Raw genomic sequence first — 21854 nt, 5'->3', positions numbered from 1 at the left:
TGACTAGGGAAATGAAGGCACAGAGGCAAGACGAAAGAGGGAGGAGAGTGTGACGTCTGTAGTGCGAGTTGTGCTCCCTCCTTCTGTTATTCTCCTGATATTTTCAGTGCTAGCGCCCCCTGGACGAGCAGAGAACCTCAAAGATAAAACTCAGGCAGTCCGTGTTTAAGCTTTTTTAAAATGGCTTTTCTTGGAAGAAGGTTGACCAGCTGAAGTGGGCGAAGGTACGATGGCTTGGCGGGTCACCTGGGGCCATGTGTCCCTCTGACGGAGCCCCTAGTTGCGTGATGCCAGGGGAAGCAGCATAGGGGGGGGGGGAGTCCAAGCATGGAGCTTGTGTTTACTTCAGCGAGCATGGGGGAACTAAACGCCTCATTACGAAGCCTCTGTCCGGCCAAACGCGAACGTAGACAATCAACGGCAACTGATGGCACGCATGTGAGGCTGCGCAAATCTCCTGCACTGGTCCAGTTTTAGCCTTCTGCGACCACTGGGCTGGCAAGTGTTATACTCAATAATAGATAATTCCTTAAATGTTTTACTCTTTCATGATTCACCATATCAAGCTGGAGGATTATTACATCATAAGTTTGACTGCGAAACAATCCGTCTTCACGACTTTACGTCAATTTCACCTGGGAACGGGGAGGTGAGGCCGAGATTGAATAGATCAATTGTCGGTGTAATGTAATGACGTCAGGCGGTTTGAGAACATAGTTAGTTTTTAACAAGCTAGACTTTGCGTCTTGGTGCCTCCAAGGTAACAACACCACTGTATTGAATGAAGTATAGCGAGAAGTTTGTATGACTCAGTCATAGTTCCCCAAACACTAATTTGCTATCTTTGGGCGTAGTGGTTTGCATTTCCCCACGTGTCTTAACAAGTTGCTGATTCACACACTGATTGCCATTTTAATTATGTTGTAATGTGATTCAGAAATGAATACGTCTATTTCTGCTCGGATGTGTGCTGCCAGACAATTGACACTCCCATGTGCACATCTATACCCATTCAGCCGCTGCCTGTCAATGTTGACATGCTAATCACTTTGGTTTCGTACGTTATGCTCACACTTCCTCATGGGTGTTCGAAACAGGATACAAGTTAGATTTTCTATGACACAGATTCTGATTTTTGTCTCTATCAGGGCTCCGTGGGGATAGACCTAAGGAACAGTGGTGCTGATGCCGTAGTGACGGGGAGAGTGGATAGAGACAATTAAGAAATCTCTGCCTTTAAATTTGAAGGGTCGAGTCATTGTTCGAAACTTTGCTGTGTTGAAGGCAAGCAGGTTTTCGTAGTATATCGATGTTTGATCGATCTGCATGATAATCACAGAATAAAAAAGGATGGAGGCCTAAGATAAGGGAAAATCATTACATATGAATCATGGAACTGATAAATTGATAACGAAAGACAAATGCTTGACAAGATGTGTTTGAATGTGAATGTGCTGCGTGTTAAAATTGCACATATTGCGCATCTTGTTTTGTATGCAATCTATTGTCAGTAACACAAGGATGTACATCGACCTAAACAAATAAGAACTTTTGATGATCTATTATTGATCTATTCTCTGAGCCAAAATATTGGTTTTTGCGTTTAGTAGTATTACTAGTAGGGGTTTAGTAGTAATAATGATTTATTGTGCATGAGAGGTGAGCGTGAATGGTCATAATCTAAAGCCGGGTGCATCAAACAATGATATTAGGCAACTTTCAAAGTTCTAATAGTCATGCAGGTAACTTTTTAGATATGACATTTGTTGTCAATATCGTTACCTTTACCTCATATGCCAACATAGATGATCGATATGATACATTTACATCATCCCATCATGAAGTCAAGTTTGCTCTTTTTTTGTTTTGTTTTGAAATGCAGCACCGATTTTGGTCTCGGAATTAGCCTAAGGCTTCAATCAGTAACATGGACACAGATCATTTTCTATTAAGGACCAGCATTGTGGGGCTCTATGGTATTAACCAACTTTTTGTTTTCTCTTTCCCTGTTCTCTAACTCTCCCCTGCCCCCTCATTCTACGTCTTTCTCCGCCAGTAGATTTGGGTTCTTTGTCCTGGGATGATCTCGAGAACGACCTTCCAGACGAGTTGATCCCTAACGGAGGAGACCCAGGCCCGATGGGGGTCCTCCTCCCCAACGGAGGTACTGGTGGAGCCACAGCCTCCATCGTCCCCGACGCCGCGGCAAAACACAAACAACTTTCTGAGCTCCTTCGTGCCGGGAGCTCCTCCGGCCTCACGGCTGCAGGGCTGAACTCACCCGGGCCCCAGCCCGGAGGAATTGGAGTACAACGGACTACTACCCTGGGAAAGAACCCATTGGGCCAGGGCTCCCAGAACACCCATTCGTCTCCCCAGGCCCAGAAGGCAGGCACGCCAACGGGAGTAGCGGGCCAAAACAATGGCGGCAACAACACAGGGACCATTGGCCTGAACTCATCCGGTTTCAACCAGGCCATGATGAACAATAACCAAGGCCACGCAGGACTCCTGGCCCAGGGAGGGCAAGCCCAGCCCGGACAGGTGATGAATGGAGGCCTGGTGGCTGGAGCCGGCCGTGGCCGGGGCGCTGGAGTAGCAGGCATGCAGTTTCAGGGACAGACCATGGGGGGATCACCGGGTTCCGCTGCAGCGGCCAGCGTCTCCGCGTTGGCAGAGACCCTTTCCCAGGGAGGACAGCAAATGGGAACTCAGGCCAACCTAAATGCATCCCAACAGGCGGGCAATAGGAACAAGGTATACCTCACTTCCATGCACGTGCTCTGCCATGTCATTGCCGACACATTTTGGTTGCATTTTTGTAGCCAGAAAAGGGGTTGGGTGGTGTGGATGTTTTAGTATTTTGTAACTGTGCATTGATTTAGTGGATGTGTTAAACCTGCATGGTGCTAGGATCGTTTTTGGACTTTGCAGCTCTTAATGACCCAATTAACGAGTACAGAAATGTGCTGTTGCCAACAATAAAACAACCTTACTTTTATTTAAATTTGTTGGTATTTGACGAAGCGACCTGCCAAAGATTGCTGTCTTTGTCATGCACATAATAACCCTATCCCTGTTTGGTTTAAGGTTGCTCATGGAGGGTTTGCATGAGTATTTTCCAACCAGTTATCTCCTTAGATGTTGGTTTTTTTCTGATCAGCCAAATGCACTGCTTGAGATTGGCTGCTCACCCTCAAGCAATGCTTTGGGGCGCAGCAACATTGCCTTAAACCATGAGCTAGAGCAACCAATTAACTGTATGGGGAGGAGCTACTATCCTTCAAAACAAACATGTTATGAAACTTGGGAGTGTGTACGCAGATGTGCTCATTTAAAGCATTTAGAGGTTCAACCACCACCGTAGAAGAAGTAATTACATTTGGAAAAAAAGAAACCATTGCTAAAATTTTCATGGTGGAAAACATGGAACACTGATAATTGCAAATGTTTTCTGATTGGCTGATACAATTGGACAAGCGATCATTCAGGCTCTAGTTAGGGATGTCAACGGTTAACCGTTAACCGGCTAGCCGCCGAGAATATTTTTGACCGGTTACACATGTTGGTTTCTAGGTTAATTTGCATTTGTTACACGGATCTTCTCAATGCCGTGGAACACTCCGTTCACTACTTGCATGGGCTCTTCACAACTTCCAGCGGTGAATTATATTTGATAATTCACCGTTGCTAAGTATAATTGACCGCTGTCAAGGAAAACAAAGGATTTTTTGCCTCTAATGACGTCTTTGGTATCACTCCGTAATAGGGGTGCAACGGTTCACGGGTTACCCGTGATCCGTACGGATCAACCCTCACGGTTCGGGACGCAAGTGATCCTTGGATCGGCTGATTAAAAAAAAAAAAAAAAAAAAAGTTGTGCGTTCACGTGATCAGCGCATGTTTAAAGGACAATTCCGGTAATAACAACATCATCAAGTATCGTAGCGAAATACAGTTTCTGTTTTATTTGGCATTCCGTAAATCCCATTGAACCGGACACGTTTATGTTTGGTTGTAGTCTTTTTGCTCGGTTCTCCGTATCAACAGTACATCCCAACTTTTTCAAATAATACATTTAAATCTGATCGGTTAACCGGCACGTGGTCAGTCAAGAATATTTTACATTTTCACCATCCCGAGCGCTAGTATTAATAATTGTCTGGCTCGTGGCCGTTTATGTTTGCGTTAGTCACATGCTTTAACTTATTAAGCCTCACTCATTGTTGTAACTTCAATAGATTAGTCCAGCAATGTTTACTGGCTGGTAGTTGTTAGTGGAGTTCCCCTGCGTTCGAGAAATTATACAGTAATTCCTGCCAGGTACGCCCAACATCAAAGCTGAAAGTGAAACTGAGAGCATCATAATGCTGCTTTGTGGTTGAACATAAAGAATGTGTGGTGGCATGCGAAAAAGATCTTTGAGATACCACTTTAAGTAAGACGGATATTGCATATTTAACAGATATTCACACTCCGAATAACTGCTATCTGACTCGGAGAACGCTATGACCGGTTATTATGTTTGTGCTAGTCACATGCTTTAACCTATCATAGTCTTCCCGGCTTCACTCGTTGTGGAAACTTGCATAGTTTAGTTCACCAATGTTTACTGGCTGGCAGTTGTTAGTGGTGTTCCCCTGCGTTTGAGAAGTTGTACAGTAATTTCTGCCAGGTACGCCCAACATCAAAACTGAAAGTGAAAGTGAGAGCATCATAATGCTGCTTTGTGTTTTGTATGTTTGAAGAATGTGTGGTGGCATAGGAAAAAGATCTTCGAGATACCACTTTAGGTTAGAGAGATATTGTATATTTAACAGATATTCACACTCCGGATTACAGCTTTCTGACGCAGAGAACGCTATGACCGGTTATGAGTCCCACTGTGTCTAGAAGTACATACCTGCTGAGGAGACGGGGCTTCCGAGCGAAGCTGTCGTGCAACAGCACATCTCTATATAGACCCGTCGCTTGGTGATATTTGTTCACAATGGGCAAAATACCCTGTCCTAAACAGCACCTCGTCTAAAACGCAATTCAAACGAAATGGTCTTGCCTATCCTCGTGTAATTTCCGATAAATATATACAGGGTTCTCCACAAACAATGTTATGGTTGCGATGCTTCACCTTCTAACATTTTAAAATAATGCTGTCTCTACGAAGAAACTCCCTTTTTTGAAACTGTCAATTGGATAATCACCTTTTTATTAGAATAATGCTTCAAAAGAAAAATAGAACAACACGTAAGACGTATGTGTCGCGTATTAGAAAGGACAAACCTGTCGGAAGATTCAATTTTAGGTATTTTTGTGTGTTAATGTAATGAGTTGGAACGGATGGCGCTGCTATGCGCGTCAGGTTTTGAGGCTGAAAAGGTGGTTTGTACAATTATCGTGCAAAGTGTCAATGATGCGCTATTAAAGAAAATGCGAGTAAACTATTCTGGATGATGGATCACCAGAAAATTACAATTTAATCGTAGTGGGAGGATATTGCTCACCTAGCAGCCTTTTATTATAAGTAGGTAGATCTTTTTGATACGGGAAGAGGAGAGTGGAGAGCTGGTTCGTGAACAGATGTCGAGGTCGCTGGTGGTAAAAATAGAAAGACATTTTATAACTTGCCTAAAGGGTATGAGTCTGTTCAAAAGAATGAACACCGATAGAAGGTACGTGACAAAGGACATGCCAATACTGCAACAAAGCAACTCATAAAGGGGTGCGACCAAAGTTGCTAAGGCCTGGAGCCATCTCGTTATACAACGGTGAATGGGATCCTGTTTAATGTGGTTTGAAGCGTCCTAGATTGACTGATTTGGAAAAACAGAATTAATTGGTGGTTGACAATCGTGTGCAGGAATGAACTGCACATGTGCAAAGGCTGTTCCAGGGAAGTTTCAGATTGTGCACAATGGCCCTCCCCAGTGCCAACAATTTACTCCGGGCTCTCTGTGCAATCATGAATCATGTTTCTCTGAAAAGACATGCGCCATGTTGTTCAGATGGTTAAGTGTGTTGTAGGCATGGCTGGCTCCTTCTCTTTTGTTCGGACTGTGAGACATTCCACCCTTGGCGGTGCCATTGGCAGGCAGGGCTCGTGTGTGTGTGTGTGTGTGTGTGTGTGTGTGTGTGTGTGTGTGTGTGTGTGTGTGTGTGTGTGTGTGTGTGTGTGTGTGTGTGTGTGTGTGTGTGTGTGTGTGTGTGTGTGTGTGTGTGTGTGTGTGTGTGTGTGTGTGTGGTTCCTTTACTCAAGCCTGCCATCACAGTGGTTGCGTAGCCTATCGGTAACAAAACGATTCATTTTGTGCGCGGGCGTGTGTCAGACAGGCTTCCACCACCACACACTGATAAACGGAAGATAATAAAAAACTTCTCTGCGAGAGACTGCCACTAGAAAGTGTGTGAAAGAGGAAGCCTTTGTCTGTTTTGGTGTGTGGTAATGCTAAACCAGCCCCCATGTAATTATTATGTCACCAAAAACCACAGGATGAACAGCTTTGTTACGGGCCGTGAGTCTCAAGCCATAGAGCTTTTGAGTGTAGGATGTAAGTCTTTTCCGCCCGCATGTGTGACAAAGTGAGTGTGGCTGTGGGTGTCGCGCTTCTTTTGATTCTTGTGTGCAAAAGAGCGAGCGAAAATAACTAGGTTTCCGCTCTCTTGTGTGATCCTTGTGTGGCTTGCTTGCAGGCTCCTTGGCCCGTCTGGCACTCTTGGAAAGCTTTTGATTGTAAAGGTCTTTTATCAGAGGATGACGAGGCATGCCGACAGCCAGAAATGGCTCAATAATTCAGTTGAATGTATTTGGCTCCTCTCTTTCTCTCTCCCCCTCCTCTTGTCTGGTGTGTCGGTAAGGTGATGAGAGAATCGCTGGAACAGTGCCCCCTCACTCTGCTGGGAGAGCAGGGGGCTGAAAGACGGAGGGGCTTGGCGTAGGTGTGCACTCTCTGGGGCTGTGCTGAAGGGCTGCCAACGCGCGTGTCTGTCGCAGACGGGGCGTTTATTATCGGTGTTGGGAAGGTGTCAAAGGCCCGAGGTGTGGGAGTTTGCCTGTTTGGTCTGACGAGGCCAAGTCTCCCGTTGTCTGCCAGGAGCTTGAGGGTTCAGGAAGCAAGAGCAGACTCTGTTGGCGTGGATGGTTCAATGGGCCAGTGGATTCCCGCTGACTCCCTGTTGGGGCTTTGACTTTTGCCCAAAAATCTTATTCGAAGTTTGTTTGTTTATTAATATTGGAATATTTATTAATAATATTTTGACCATTAAATCCCTTCAGTAAGAGCTGTATTGGGCTTCGCGAGGTTTGTTTACCGCGTTGCTATGGTTACCGGTCTTGCGTGTTCCAACGGTTTATTAGGTTTCTAATAATTCGCTGTCTATATCAATACTTCATTCACTGCCTCTTCCGTGGTCATTACAATATTATGAATGGACTACGTCGGGTTCTCCGACGTCTCTCCCTCTCGGCCTGCCCATAACAGGTTTGAATATTAAGGGCTGCCTAATATTCGTTCGAATTTTGATTTATTTTTTGATAACGAAGTTCGGAGTCAAAGCCCTACTTACTGTGTGGCCTTAGTATTTAGGTCTTTAGTCAACCAGATACAGTCTGGGGTCGACTGAAACTCAACCAGCTCTACGACCAATCGATTGGTTGATGGGGGGGCAAAGGTTAGCAGAAAAAGATCTGCATGTCATCTCTAGATAAACGTATGCCTCTTTTCCAACGAGCGGTACGATGCGGCTCGGAGCGGGAAAGCTCGGTTGCGCTAAATCTGGGTGGCGTTTCCATGCGTTTGGCGATAGCTGCGGCAGCTACGTATGTGATATCATAGAGCAACACAGTGTAGCCTGCTGATAAATTAAATGAAAAAGGAGAATGCGAAACATTAAAAACAAAGGGCAACAATGGGCGACGCCCAAGAAGGGCGGCAACGTTTTGATAATAGGTACGGCTCAGCGCGCTCATTTTGGAAACGCCAATATAAGCGGACCGCACCGAACCATAGCGCACCGCTCAGATACAATGCATTAGTCTGCCACAGTGCGTTCTACTCTATCTGCTTGCCTAAACAACACCTTAGTGCTGTTTGGCGAAGGTCAGTGGGTTTCAGATCCACTCCTGCTCCGACTGGGCTAATGCAGAGCTTCAATATGAAGTGGCTCACACACCGGACGAGCCACGGAGTAACACGTCAGACAACACGCTTAGTATACAGTAGGGGTGGGAAAAATGATCGATTCTTCGATGCATCGCGATTCTGTCGAACGATTCTGTCTAGATGCAGATAAATTAACTTCAGTGTGTATTGGCCAATCAGATTTGTCTTAACATGATTGCGATTCAGCCTACGCATAGCATGCACACAAACTCACAGCCAGACACAAGAACACCTTCTCATTCAAGAGCAGCTTTTTCTTTAATGACGTAGAAAAGAAAGTTTAGAAATAATATAAAACTGAACCCTATTTTTTCACATACTGCCATATTGTGTTGTAATGCAAGCTGCATTGATTATTGCATTGTTCATAGAAAGTCATGTTTGTGACAAGCTTTTTCTCTAATAAAATATTAGATAAGTTAATTAATCTGTTGATGTCGTTAATGATCATCACAGAAGTAGGAAGTGATTAGCAAACTCTGAGGAACAACTCCGATGTATATATTTTTGAAAATCACGCATGGAAATGTACATTCTTTGCATCGATAATCGTTTTAGAATCGAATCGTTGAGCTCATAACCGGAATCGAATCGTGAGGTGCCAAGAGATTCCCACCCCTAGTATACGACGCACGTCTGACGCACGTTTTTTTTTTCTGGATTTACTATAATGGGTCCCAATAGATGGCGCCGTCGTTCGAGCCAATTCTGTGTTCACACTCAAAGCCTATCAAGCATTAAACACCCAAATTAACGGAGAATCGCAGACGATATGAAAAAAACTAAACATATCCTTTACGATTTTAGATGATATGTTGGTTAAGTTAATTTGGAGCCCAGTAAATGTCCAGTAAATTACGACTAGCTGGCCTCCTTATGGGCGAGTTCAAAGTTGTGATTGGATCTCCCGTGTAATACTCTATCAAACCATATATTTATTTAAACTAACTATGGCGCCTTGGATATTATTCTTATTCATAATTAATGTTATTTCCAACACAACATAGCCTATCACTCAAAAATGAAATGCATCGGTCTGCATATGCGCCTGCCGCCCCTCAAAATAATGGATTAGGAGACACAATGAGAAGTTGGTCAAACAAGTGCATATCGACCAACCCATCGATCAACCGACCAGAACTTGACAGCACTACTTGTTTGTTGGAGCCACTTCGCTGTTGGCAGTTTTTCCATGTTCCATGTTCATTCAAGTGGCTGTCTGCGTGTTTGTATTGGAATTGGAGAGCTCAGTTTGCTATTGATCTCCCTTTTTATTTATGTTTTTCCACATGCCATGGGGTTAGGCAAGCTGTCAACCGCGAGGCTCACTAGGGAGTTGTCTCTTTACAGTTGTTTCAAATGTTGGTGAGGTTTATTTTACAATAGTCAAAACATGGGTGAAGGATCAACCTCCTCCATACAAAGAATGAAGACTCACCGCTTAATGCTGGAGGCCTGAATCAGCCTCGGTGCCGGGTTTTGTGACTTGCACAGATTTGTATTAATTCCCCTCGGCAGACAATTCCCACACATAAGCCGTTAGTTGAAGCTCCACAGAGAGCAGCGTTTCGTTCTCCATTTCTGCCCGGAGCCACGTGTGAAAATGTACTCAACGGCATGGAGATTTATTGACAAATGAGCCTCTCCCGACATGTTATGATACTTTAATGCAGAACATTAAATCCCCTGGATTTAAGTCTTTCATGTTCTTATTAGTTTCCCTAAACCTCTTAGGAAAAGCTAATTAATTTGTAAAGACGGATAATTCTCTCAGCTGTGTTTTTTAAAGACACTCAGTTTAGTGTGCGTTCATTGAGGGAGTAATGGGCCATCACACCGGGGCTCTGATGGCTACACCATTCAAACTATTCTGATTTGAGTGATACGCCCCTCTGTTCAAAGACCCACAAGATCATACGACGTTGTAACAATTATTCAGCAAGAAACTGAATGGCAGAGTGATTGTATATTTTGTCTACGGGTGAGCCATGAAACCAAATGTAGGTTTATGCTGATTTTATGAATCGAACAAACGTGCGTGTGTGATTCTCGCAATCCCTGGCTTGTATCGTCACGGTTGAACGCACTTAACGTTAGTCGCCTTGGAGCAGAGCGACCGCTATACCAATGTACTTGTGTGTCCAGATGGGAATGGGCAGTAATGGAAGCCCATTCTCGGCTCAGGCCTACGGGCCGGCTGTTTCTGCTGCTGCTTCTGCTGCTGCTGCGGCCGGACAGCCACTCCAGAACAAGGCGGCACTCGCCAGCAGCATGTCTTCCTTCCCCAATGAGCTCAAAGGAGCTAGCGTCACCGGCGGGCCGAACATGGTAGGTTCTGGTCAGCACAACGCAAAGTGCCGCTAGCACAAACCGCCAAGCACGTAACCGTGTTGCACTTTCCTCTTTTTGGATCACGACATCATGTCCACGCTGAATAAGTGTTGGCCGGAAACCCTTTTTCCAAAACGAATGGGGCCAAGATGATTATCCTTCTTTCCTAGTTTACAGCACATTTTAATGAAAATCCATCATGCTTTTTACATCGTTAGAAGCAACTGAAATGCAGAGAGGGGTTTCGGTGTTGACCAGGGACTGGAGGGGAATTGATCCAACAGCTAAGCTCTGTGTGATCAAATACTTTGGGTGAGCTAGAGTTCACTACAAAACTAAACTGAAATTTAGGGAGGAGGAGACGGAAACTTACATGAATCTCACTTCTCAAACAACAGTGTTTATTCGTCTGCATGTTTAAATATTTAATACTGCCCACCACCCTAATATATATTGCACATATACCAAGGATAGTAAAACACATTAACCATTCCTAGCAGGGCCTAATTTCTTTGTTTCTCATTTTACTCTAGAAGCGTTTTACGACAGTTTATCGGTTTTGCTTTTGCCGGTGTTATTGGGAGCAATTAAAAGCTTTTACTCTTCCCTCTTTCAAACTAGCCCTGTCCAAATGGCTAGGGGGTAATTGGCGGGATAATAGAGGTTCAGAACTGCACAAAACATCTTCCGGATTGCCCATATCTGGTAAAACATTGATATACGGAAGAACAGCCTTGTGTTAATAATAATCTGAAGCTATCTCTTGGGTCTGGCTCATCATGTTCCTTCTGTCCCCCTTTCCAGCTCCAGCAACAACCCCAGCAGCAGGCGGCCATGTTGGCCCTGGGAGGCGGTACGAGTGGCGTGCCGGCGCCCGCGGCCGTCCCTACAGCTGACCCGGAGAAGCGCAAGCTGATCCAGCAGCAGCTGGTCCTGCTGCTCCACGCACACAAGTGCCAGCGTCGAGAGCAGGCCAACGGGGAGGTGAGGGCCTGTGCCCTCCCGCACTGTCGCACCATGAAGAACGTGCTGAACCACATGACCCACTGCCAGGCCGGCAAGTCCTGCCAGGGTGAGTGTCTCCGCCTCATGAGGTCGTTGTGTACGTTCACCCACACTGCTCCCTCACCCACCCTGCGGCCTCACCCACCCTGCGGCCTCACCCACCCTACTGCCTCACCCACCCTGCAGCCTCACCCACCCTGCGGCCTCACCCACCCTGCGGCCTCACCCACCCTGCGGCCTCACCCACCCTGCGGCCTCACCCACCCTGCGGCCTCACCCACCCTACTGCCTCACCCACCCTACTGCCTCACCCACCCTGCGGCCTCACCCACCGTACTGCCTCACCCACCCTGCGGCCTCACCCACCCACCCTACTAACTCATCCACCCTACTGCCTCACCCACCCTACTGCCTCACCCACCCTACTGCCTCACCCATCCTGCTGCGTCTCGCCACACTGCAGCCTCACCCACCCACCCTACTGCCTCACCCACCCACCCTACTAACTCATCCACCCTACTGCCTCACCCACCCTACTGCCTCACCCACCCTGCGGCCTCACCCACCCACCCTACTGCCTCACCCACCCTGCGGCCTCACCCACCCACCCTACTGCCTCACCCACCCACCCTACTGCCTCACCCACCCTACTGCCTCACCCACCCTACTGCCTCACCCATCCTGCCTCGTCTCGCCACACTGCAGCCTCACCCACCGTGCCGCCTCACCCACCCACCCTTCTGCCTGACCAACCGTGCCGCCTCATCCACCCTACTGCCTCACCCACCCTACTGGCTATCATATTTAACACCGATTCACGCTGCAAATGACCACGATCTGACGCGGGGAACCAAAGACTAGTGCGTCTAGTTTTTTATAACAGCCATGGAGTCAGCTAGCAGCACTTCTCTAAAGTCTTCGTTCTGTGAATATTTCTACAGGATAGGCCATTTACAAAGTACCCAGCCCTGAACAGCGGGGTACAACTTGACAACTAAAATGCAATTAAACCTGATGAGTCAAGTTTCAAAAATTCTCGAATGAATACAAAATTGATATCTCTGTGTATCCCTCTAGAAGTCAACCTAAAAAGCTGTAAAAATCCGCTGTGTGTGTGATGCGCACATGGACTGTATAACAAACATTAAAACAGAACTTCTGTGTTTGTTAATTGGAAACTATCAAATCCTTGGTTTTTGTGAGGTGCCTTCAAAACAAGAAGGCCTTGATTTATAGTTCCTTGTCAGTTCTTTGATCTCAAATAATAACTTGATGTAGAATCTAAATATCGAAATGGTTAACATTTAAGACCAACATTTTGTATAGTCGTAATGGGTGAAAAACACCTCGCGGAACATACTTGAGATAAGTATTGTTTATGCGGACACCGCTTTTTGGAATACATGCATAACATTTCCACACAAAAATATCTAAAAACGAGAGCTTGTTTATGTATCTCGTTATCGAGCGATACATTGAAAATATTTTACCATTTAAAATTGGCAAATCTTATTTCATTGCAGAGCTGTGAGCAATACATTGATTCAATCACACTGTCAACTGTCTGGGAGTAGCCTCTCCTCTCTGTGAAAACTGAATCAGCATGAAAACAAGATTGATGACTAGTTGAATAATATTCGGGATGGAATGCTTCTAGTCAACTAACGCAATTATTAAGATGGAGACGGCCCTTATTCTGGCTCAATCCATGGAGCTAATAATATGTGAAATTGTCAAGACAGTCCAGACATTGATTATGTCCAAACTCTTTAAAATTGCATTTTTATAATTGTATTCATTCCATTCTATTTCCATCCATTGAATTCTCCCAACCTGCACACACAAGGTTTTATGCTAGCAATGTTGAGACTTTACATCGCCTAACCCTTCTTGGTCTCCACCAGTATTGCGCTTGACAAACTCCCCTGAAGCGAGTCTCATTTACGTTTGGCGTCATCTGCTGCTTTGCTCTGGCACCCTCCACATGGTTGCGAGCCACAACTATTGGAGACCGAGGTTTGAATTCATGTGGCCGTGTTCATGCTAACAAACGGGCCAGCTCATTTCCTGTAAACCTGGCCCTCATCATCAAAATTGTACCCAAATTACCAAAGAGAGACACAGCTCATGGTTGAATTGTTGATGCCTTCACAGCTCTCACTAGGACATAGTTAGTAGGTTAACAATTCACCTGAGGGAGCCTTTCTTCATTGATGCTATTGTTAAGTTTGGCTGAGTCGTCTAAATATGAGCTGATTGCTCAGTGAAGCCAAACAGCCAAAGGGCCCGTAGGTCTGTCTAATTTGAGGAACTGCCAAAAGTGTTTCAATTTTGTGAAAGCGTAAACAGTGTAATTGTATGTATTTGCGCATTGTCCACGAAGCTTGAAGCCATCATAATCGTCCTTCTGCTGATGCAGCAGCAGCTCGCTGGGCAGCGAGGCAATGTGCTCCAGGACCTGGCTCTCGTATGTCCAGGCTGCTATCGTTCATCAGATTAGCTGCTAGACTGTTGAGCAAGCCACAGCTCCAAAGCAGAACAAGCGATTGTATCTTACACCATGGACATTCCTTTTCTCGTGTGGGAAACGTTCATCCGACCATGGCCTCAAGTTGATTCTTTTGCTGCAGATCTAGTTCTTATTATTTTGCCCAGGGTATTACTGAGGAGCTTGCAAGAGTTTGGATGGTGTGTTCTCTGCATAAACAAGTGCCGGTCACTCCAGGCATACATCAAAACAATGTGAAGCAAAAGTGTGTGAGAACTTGATGAATGCTGGCAACCTGCAGATCTGAACTGTTGCCTCCCGTTGCTTGCTCACTGGCTCTCTGACTCCTTTCTCTCTCTCTCTCTGTCTCTGCCTCACTCTCTCTAGTGGCTCACTGTGCGTCGTCCAGACAGATCATCTCTCACTGGAAGAACTGCACACGGCACGACTGTCCTGTGTGTCTTCCGCTCAAGAACGCCAGTGACAAACGCACCCAGCAGCGTGAGTACACGGCCTCCTGGGCCAATGTCTGCAACAGCAAATGAATCAAACAAGTCTGTCTTCTTTATAATGGAAAAAATATAATGAAGAAGTCATGCAATATTATTCATATGTTTAACACAAACTTTCTGTCCTCCCAACTTTAGTACCAATTTAAAAACACTCCATGAACCGTATCTTTGGCCGTCTGTCCTCCTCTGTACCGAACTGAAATGCTTGTTCATGGTCTTTAAGTTCGCTTACATCATGGGTTAATTGGCTCTGGCCCATCGTATAAAGTCTTTGTTTTCTCTCGACTGCTGCCCCCTCAAAACCAATTTGCCGTTTATTCTCTGAAATAAGTTGGGTGCAACCCGCACTGCTCTTCACTTTTGCCCGGTGGTCTTGTTTGTCTTCCTCTTGATGTTCTGCGACACGTCCTTCAGCAGTCGGCGCTGTGCTCCAGCCTCTGTGGTCGTTAAGTTTGTTCGCACGGGGGTGAGAACAACGCCACGGCTTGTGCGTTCCCCAAAACAAATAACCACTCCGAGATTTCTTTGCTCTGTTTCCTCCATTGCTCTGTCCAAGAACTGAACCCAGGGAAATATGTAAATGATACGTCCCCCAAAGGGATTTATGCATTTATTCAGTTCTCTGCCGTTCAAAGCACTGGATTGATGCCCTCGCGTCTCAAACCAACGGCATTATACTAGGCGTATGTAGTTTGTCTCTTAGCGTCTATCTATTAGACATGATCAATACTTGAAGAATGCAATCCAGATGCTTTGATCAAGTTGGATTCGGTGCAAAATATACCAGCCAATACGAATAACTCAATTTGTATTCCAATACAAAAGTGATGTATTGAACCACTCCTTTTCCCTCTACAGCCATGCTGAGCTCTCCCAACACAGGTCTTCCCAATCCCATGTCGTCAGTTGGTGCCGGCCAGACCAGCACCCCTACCATCAACACCTCAACCCCCATAGACCCTAGCTCCATGCAGAGGGCCTATGCGGCCTTGGGGCTGCCCTACAGCAGCCAGACACCAGGGCAAACCCAGGCTCAAGGGGCCGGGCAGACGTCGGGAGCAACCAACGCACACACCCAGCAAACACTGCCGCAGCAGTTGAGACCCATCAATGCAATTGGTAAAGTTTGTTTACCTCTTGACCAACATTTCTCATTATAATCCTCATGATATCGCAGTCCCTTAAATTAACTCAGACTACTATTATTCCCTGTTTCGCCTGGTTTATTGCGTTACACATTTAGGGTGTGAAAGGGAAACCCAATTAACATCTCATAATGTAAAACATTGATGTCATGGTCCAGGGCACGGTGTTGCCTCACAGCCCGAAGTCCCTGGGTCTGACTCCTGGCCGGGGGGACCTTGTGTGTATGTATGTTCTCCCCGTGTCCACGTTGGTTTTCTCCGGGCGCTCCGGTTTCCTTGCACACCACAAAGACCATCGAGGCACACAATGTTGGGTTTATACACCTGTGTATCAACCAAGGCACCAGCAGTCAAAGAGGCTGCACCGTAATGACCATCGAGACATGCATGTTGTGGTTATACTCCAGCTTGGGCACTCGACCAAGGCATCAGCAGTAATAGAGGCTGCCGATGGGTCAAATGCAGAGATCTCATTTTGTTCTGTAGTACATGTGCAATGACAATAACTCAGATTCTTCTCCATATCCAAAGGATCTCAAATGATTGTCATGCGATGCTATGTCTTTGTCATTAAAGGAAACCAGATGGCCCCCGGAGGCACGGGGATCGGCGGGCCCACGTCCAAACCGAGCAACCTCCACGCCGACCCCTCCCTCCCCAACGCATTCAACACTAACAAGTCAGTCCCGTATCAATTACAAATACAATTAGGGCATTCAGCAGACGCTTTTATCCAAAGCGACTTACATCGGTTAAAGGGGACCTATTATGCTTTTTCCACTTTTATGACCTATAAACGTTGTTATGATTGATAGTCATATTTAACCATACACAAAAAACGATGTAGATTTTCGGGAAACTCTTCCTCTCATCTGGGCGCTTTCAGCATTCTCTGTCAACGCTCGGTTTCGTCCTTCTCCGCCCCCTCGTCCCCCTCCTGCCAACCCAACTCCGTTGTGATTGGTTACCTTCCTTGGAGCGCGCGTGCGGGCAGATTTGACCAGGCATATGGAGGCGCGGCAGGAGTGCCTCTACGTAGATGATTTCCCGGAAATGTGAACAACTGAATGCAAACGCTGTCCCGAGTGTTTAGCGCTCTGCACAGCCACCCCAGACTGTCAGCTGGGAATACGTTGAAATGCATGTACGTCATTATTTGACACTTTTGTATGGTTAAACATGACTATCAATCATTATAACAACGTTCATAGGTCATAAAAGTCGAAAAAGAATAATAGGTCCCCTTTAATACATACATTGACACACTGACGGTAGAGTCAACCATGCAAGGCGACAGCCAGCTCGTCAGGAGCAGTTAGGGTTAAGTGTCTTGCTCAGGGTCACCTCAACACTCAGCTAGGAGGTTGGGGATCGAACTAGCAACCTTTCGGTTACAAGACACAATTGCTCTACCTCCTGAGCTAAGCCGACCACAGTATCATTGGGTCTTTGTAATTCCCGAAACCTCATTCATTCAGCATAACACTTTGCAGGGATGCATATAGAGCTTCTTCGTATGCAACAGTGGATGATCAAATTAGTTTAGAGACATCTAACCCTTGGAGCACTCCTAACTATCCCAAGAAGGTGGGCTCCCTCTTCAAGGTTTCGTCCCTTGGACTTGTCGACTTGTTTCTGGCTGTAGGGTTGCAGGGTGTTGTATAATGTGGGCCAGACAAGCCCTTTGAGAATCTAACGGTTTACGGGCTTTAGAAGTGAAACGCACTGACATGACTTGCGGTCTGTTTTTCCCTATGATTTTCCCACCGACCCGCCTTTGGCTCTCCAGTCAGCTGCTCTCGGACGGCTCTTCTGTGGCCTCTAAGGGGAACTTACCCACGGCAGCTCCCCTCTCCGCCACCGGCACCAGGAAAACGTGGCATGAACACGTGACGCAGGACCTCCGCAATCACCTGGTTCACAAGCTGTATGTACACACACCTGCAGTAGATGTTCGCTATGCTTTCAATGCATGGCTACTGCACGCACCACTCATGAACAGTGGAACAGCTATCAATATCTGGTTGTAAATCATCTCCTATTGTGTTCAAAGAATTCTTGTCTGTAAGAGAGTTATTGTGGGGAAGTTGGATCAACTGCTGGCTCTGTCATTTGCTGAGGAAGTTGTTGGCCTGGGATATGTGCATTTGTATTGTTGTAAGTAACACTGCTGAATCTCATCTCTCTCTCCCTCTACGCTCCGTCTCTGTCTCTCTCTCTCGTCTCTCTCTCTTGTCTTGTCTCTCTCTTGTCTTATCTCTCTCTCTCTTGTCTTGTGTTCCCTGGGGCTGCAGAGTACAAGCCATATTCCCCACTCCGGACCCGGCAGCCCTGAAGGACAGGCGAATGGAGAACCTGGTGGCCTACGCCAAGAAGGTGGAAGGGGACATGTACGAGTCGGCGAACAGCAGGGTGAGTCTCTGGAAACAGGCTGCCACAAGGACAAACCTTGGCAGCTTCACTTCTGGGAAGGCATCTGACTCACTCTTTTAGAATCTGCAGTGATAAGAAAAGCAAAAGACACTCCTAAAGTTTATTTGATATATTCTGGTTAATTTCCCTCCTCTCCCCGTAGGACGAGTATTACCACTTCCTGGCTGAGAAGATCTACAAAATCCAGAAGGAACTGGAGGAGAAGAGGCGCTCGCGGCTGCAGAAGCAGATCATTAATCAGGGCCCCCTGACCGCACAGGGGGGCCAGCAGCCTGGCCTTCCCCTGCTCAGTGCCCTGGGCCCCAGGCCACAGAGTGAGTACGCCTTCCCTACCTCCACCAGGGAGGGTGCTTTAGGTTTTGCAGGTTAGATGGAGAAGTTAGTCATTTAGTGAGTGGCTCTCCCCAGAACCAAAATGTCAGATTTTCTGTGAGTGACTGATAAAGATCTATTATTTGTGTGGGATTTGAGCTCAATGTTTAACTTCACGACTCATATCTGTTCCTACAAATCTAACTGTAGCGCACCACGCAGCTTAGTTTGACTGTCTGAAAGGTCTTAGCAGCAACGACTGTTAAACAATGTCCTTGTGGTCCTCTGATTATGTCTCCTGCTGTCCTTCATTACCTCCAGACGGTCCCGTGCCTCTTCCCAACGTGCCAAATCAGATCCTGAACCGCATGCAGGTCCCCCAAGGTGGGCCACTTGTCTTATCGTGTAAACACTCTTTGTGACCGTACAACCTGGTTTGTTAGTGTGTGACTGCTGCCAAAGAGTGATGTGCTCTGATGAGAATGACTGACTGACTGACTGACTGACTGACTGGTTGACTGTTCCTTGCAGGGATCAACCAGTTCAACACTATGGCTCTTCCCAACGTCCCGATGTCCCAGGCCCCCATGGGACAGCGGGCCGCGTCCCCCATGAACCACCCACAGCAGATCACCATGAGCTCCGTGCCAGCGGTCAGTAGCCACACCGACACTGGTTGTCAAGGCTGGTTTATCATACAGACTCAAAGGCAGGCTCAGTCGAATGGGAGGTACTCAGGTTTATTTACTCAATGTAGTGGTTATTACAAGTAGGGCTGAACTCGATAGTCCGCTAGTTGACAAATGAATCGCCGGGCTCTTGGTTAACCTTGGGAGTACATCAGGAAAGTGAGGGGACGGGCCTTTTTGTTAAGGTACGCACGTACCCTCATTTTTATGATCGTTTCCCAGGGTTTCTTTGTGGTTGAAATTGGAAGTGGTTTGATTGCTACGGTTTACTGACGGGTCTGGCGGGGTGGACTTCCCCACACGTTCAACGAACCGGGAACACCCAGCATTAAAGCTGAAAGTGAAATTTAAATGAGCATAGTGCTGGTGTGTTATTAGTATTTGGAGTTTCACACATTTCAACCGCAGCTTATGCGGTTTTTAAGTTTTTTGTTTTTGTTTTAGTCAAAGAAGTTGGATATTTAGCAGATACTCACATTCCAATCGACCCTCCCGAGCACTAAAGATGGATGACTGGTACGAGTCACAGTGTGTCAACAGTTCATTCCTCCCGAGTACTCGTCGGGCAACGGTAGTCTCTATAGAGCCACCTGTGGTCAATATTTCTACACAAAAGGCAAATAAAAAAGTACCCTGCCTATTATGGAGCCTAACTTGAATGCAATTACCGGTAATCCCGATATTTCCAAAAGGTCTCATACATTGAAACCAAATTTTAGAAGTGTATCTTGCGAGCAGCTAACCGTCAAAGGCAAGTGATGGAAAAATCCCCAGTGTTTTTAATACGCTCATGGACTGTGTAAAGAAGCTATTAAAACTGACTTTCGATATGATATTGTTGGAAACTACCTTGGACATATTTTGCTCACCATAAAAGTGCCCTCAGAGCAATAGGTGTGGACCACAGTTTTTTTGGGGTTTTCTTTGCATCCCTTATGCAAACAAGAACAACATGAGGAAACATAACATATATATATATATATATATAAATTTGTCAATGTGGGGTACGTGGATTGATTTAGGAGGTACTCTGAATGAATCTGTGATTCACATTCCTACACTGTCCTGTGGCAGACTGAAGCATCAGTACGAAAAATAAATGTATGCACTCCGCTTCCTCTTATCCATGACGGAAAGTCACACACCGAAAGGTCTAAACGGTAGGGCTGCTCGATTATGGGGAAAAATCATAATCACGATTATTTTGGTCAATATTGAAATCACGTTTATTTTTGAGTTTGAAAACATGCTGTATTTGTTCAGCGTGTCTCTCCCAAAATAAACGTTTGCCTTAAAAATTACACAAAATGGCTACAGCTGGATATGTACTGCCCTTTTTATAAAACATTAAAAAAAACTAAAAGAGAAAAAAAATCAATCGTTAATTTTGTGATCGTTTGATGCTGAAATCGAAATCGCGATCAAAATTTGATTAATCGCACAGCTCTACACGGCATGCTCTTGGTCGTTGATCAACGTTGCGATGACAAAAGATGTTTAGTCTAAAGGTGTTTCCCTATGCATATATTATGTACATATGTATATTTGTATTTGTGTGCGCGCTTATTCTTAATGCAGCCGATTTAAAAGGTTGGCTCGGCGACGCCCTAACTCACTGGGTCCTTAACCTCGGCCCTCCTGTGCTGCGGTTTAGATGGCCATGTCCCCGTCCCGCATGCCCCAGGCCCAGGGCATGATGGCGGCCCACGTCGGAGGCAGCATGGTGGGGCAGACGGCGGGCCAGGGACCCTTCCTGGCCCAGAAGCAGTTCCCCCCCAGCTCCACCACGGGAGCCCTGAATATCCCCGGGGGGCCAGGAATGGTTCTACCCCAGGCCCAGGCAGCGGTCACGCAGGTAAAGGGAGGCAACGCAAGACGGGGGTCCGTGGGATGTGGGATGTGTTGTCCGAATACCGAACGGAGGCATCGCAATCCTGCTTCTTCTGTGAGGAGACGGGTTACGTTGTGTTAGCTAGACTAGCTACTACTAAACAACCTCATCCTTTAACCAAATCAAACAACGTCCTCCCTGAAATTAACCTCATCCCCACCGTGTTGCCTCTAAACGCCAAATATCTTCTGTGTTGTGTTGTACACGTTTTGTACGCCTCGGGTCTGATCTCCTGACCTGTGTGTGTGTGTGTGTGTGTGTGTGTGTGTGTGTGTGTGTGTGTGTGTTGTCTGCTTCTCGTGTGCGTCCGTTTATCCGCCCGCTCTCCGTGTTTGTCCTTCTTTCCAGCAGCAGCCGCAGCCTCAACAGCCGCAGCAGCCGCAGCCGCAGCCGCCCCAGCAGGGCACTAACCTCCCCATGAATGCACTTGGCCCCTCGCTGGGCACACAGCTAGTAGTCCCCTCCCAGAACCCCCCGCACTCCACGCCCCCGCCCGCTGCCACCACCTCCTCCTCCTCCTCCTCCTCCGCCTCCCTGGCCGCGGTGGCCGCTAACATGCCACACCCCCGGTCTTCCAGCCGCAGCTCCACCCCCACCCCGACCCCCACCCTCCCCGGCCCCGCCCCCACTCAGGGGCTCACCCCGCCCCGCCCCACCCAGTCCCAAACCCAGCCGGAGCCCCCCGCAGCGGCCCAGACGCAGCCCCCCACCACGCCGGTGAGACCGAGATCCTCCGCATGCCCTCCTCTCTGAACCACGCCCCCCCCCCCACCCAAACCCACCCCCACCCCCACCCAAACCCACCCCCACCCACCCACCCATTCGTCTGACCTCCATGTACCAGCCACATTGAGTGTTTTGGTCTCGTAACCTGCCTTGCTTTCCACTCTTG

The 21854-nt window shown here is 46.9% G+C and overlaps 1 protein-coding gene across 4 annotated transcripts in view; it reads left to right on the top strand.

Moving 5' to 3' along the window:
- crebbpa (CREB binding lysine acetyltransferase a) overlaps positions 1 to 21854 on the top strand; it is a 41009-nt gene that overhangs the window by 4689 nt on the left and 14466 nt on the right. The window contains exons 2-13 of one of the 4 annotated variants that reach the window (XM_030351519.1): positions 2060 to 2757; positions 11292 to 11559; positions 14368 to 14481; positions 15351 to 15611; positions 16214 to 16316; positions 17427 to 17564; positions 17932 to 18049; positions 18213 to 18384; positions 18704 to 18766; positions 18914 to 19035; positions 20726 to 20926; positions 21311 to 21679. In XM_030351519.1, coding sequence (XP_030207379.1) covers positions 2060 to 2757; positions 11292 to 11559; positions 14368 to 14481; positions 15351 to 15611; positions 16214 to 16316; positions 17427 to 17564; positions 17932 to 18049; positions 18213 to 18384; positions 18704 to 18766; positions 18914 to 19035; positions 20726 to 20926; positions 21311 to 21679 — 2627 coding nt within the window. Of the gene's footprint in view, positions 1 to 2056; positions 2758 to 11291; positions 11560 to 14367; positions 14482 to 15350; positions 15612 to 16213; positions 16317 to 17426; positions 17565 to 17931; positions 18050 to 18212; positions 18385 to 18703; positions 18767 to 18913; positions 19036 to 20725; positions 20927 to 21310; positions 21680 to 21854 lie in introns of all 4 variants that reach the window. The other 3 variants (XM_030351518.1, XM_030351517.1, XM_030351520.1) reach the window with 3 other exon arrangements.

The sequence above is a fragment of the Gadus morhua genome, chromosome 3 (assembly GCF_902167405.1).
Source record: "Gadus morhua chromosome 3, gadMor3.0, whole genome shotgun sequence".
Classification (NCBI taxonomy): domain Eukaryota; kingdom Metazoa; phylum Chordata; class Actinopteri; order Gadiformes; family Gadidae; genus Gadus; species Gadus morhua.
This window is presented reverse-complemented; position numbering and strand designations above follow the sequence as displayed.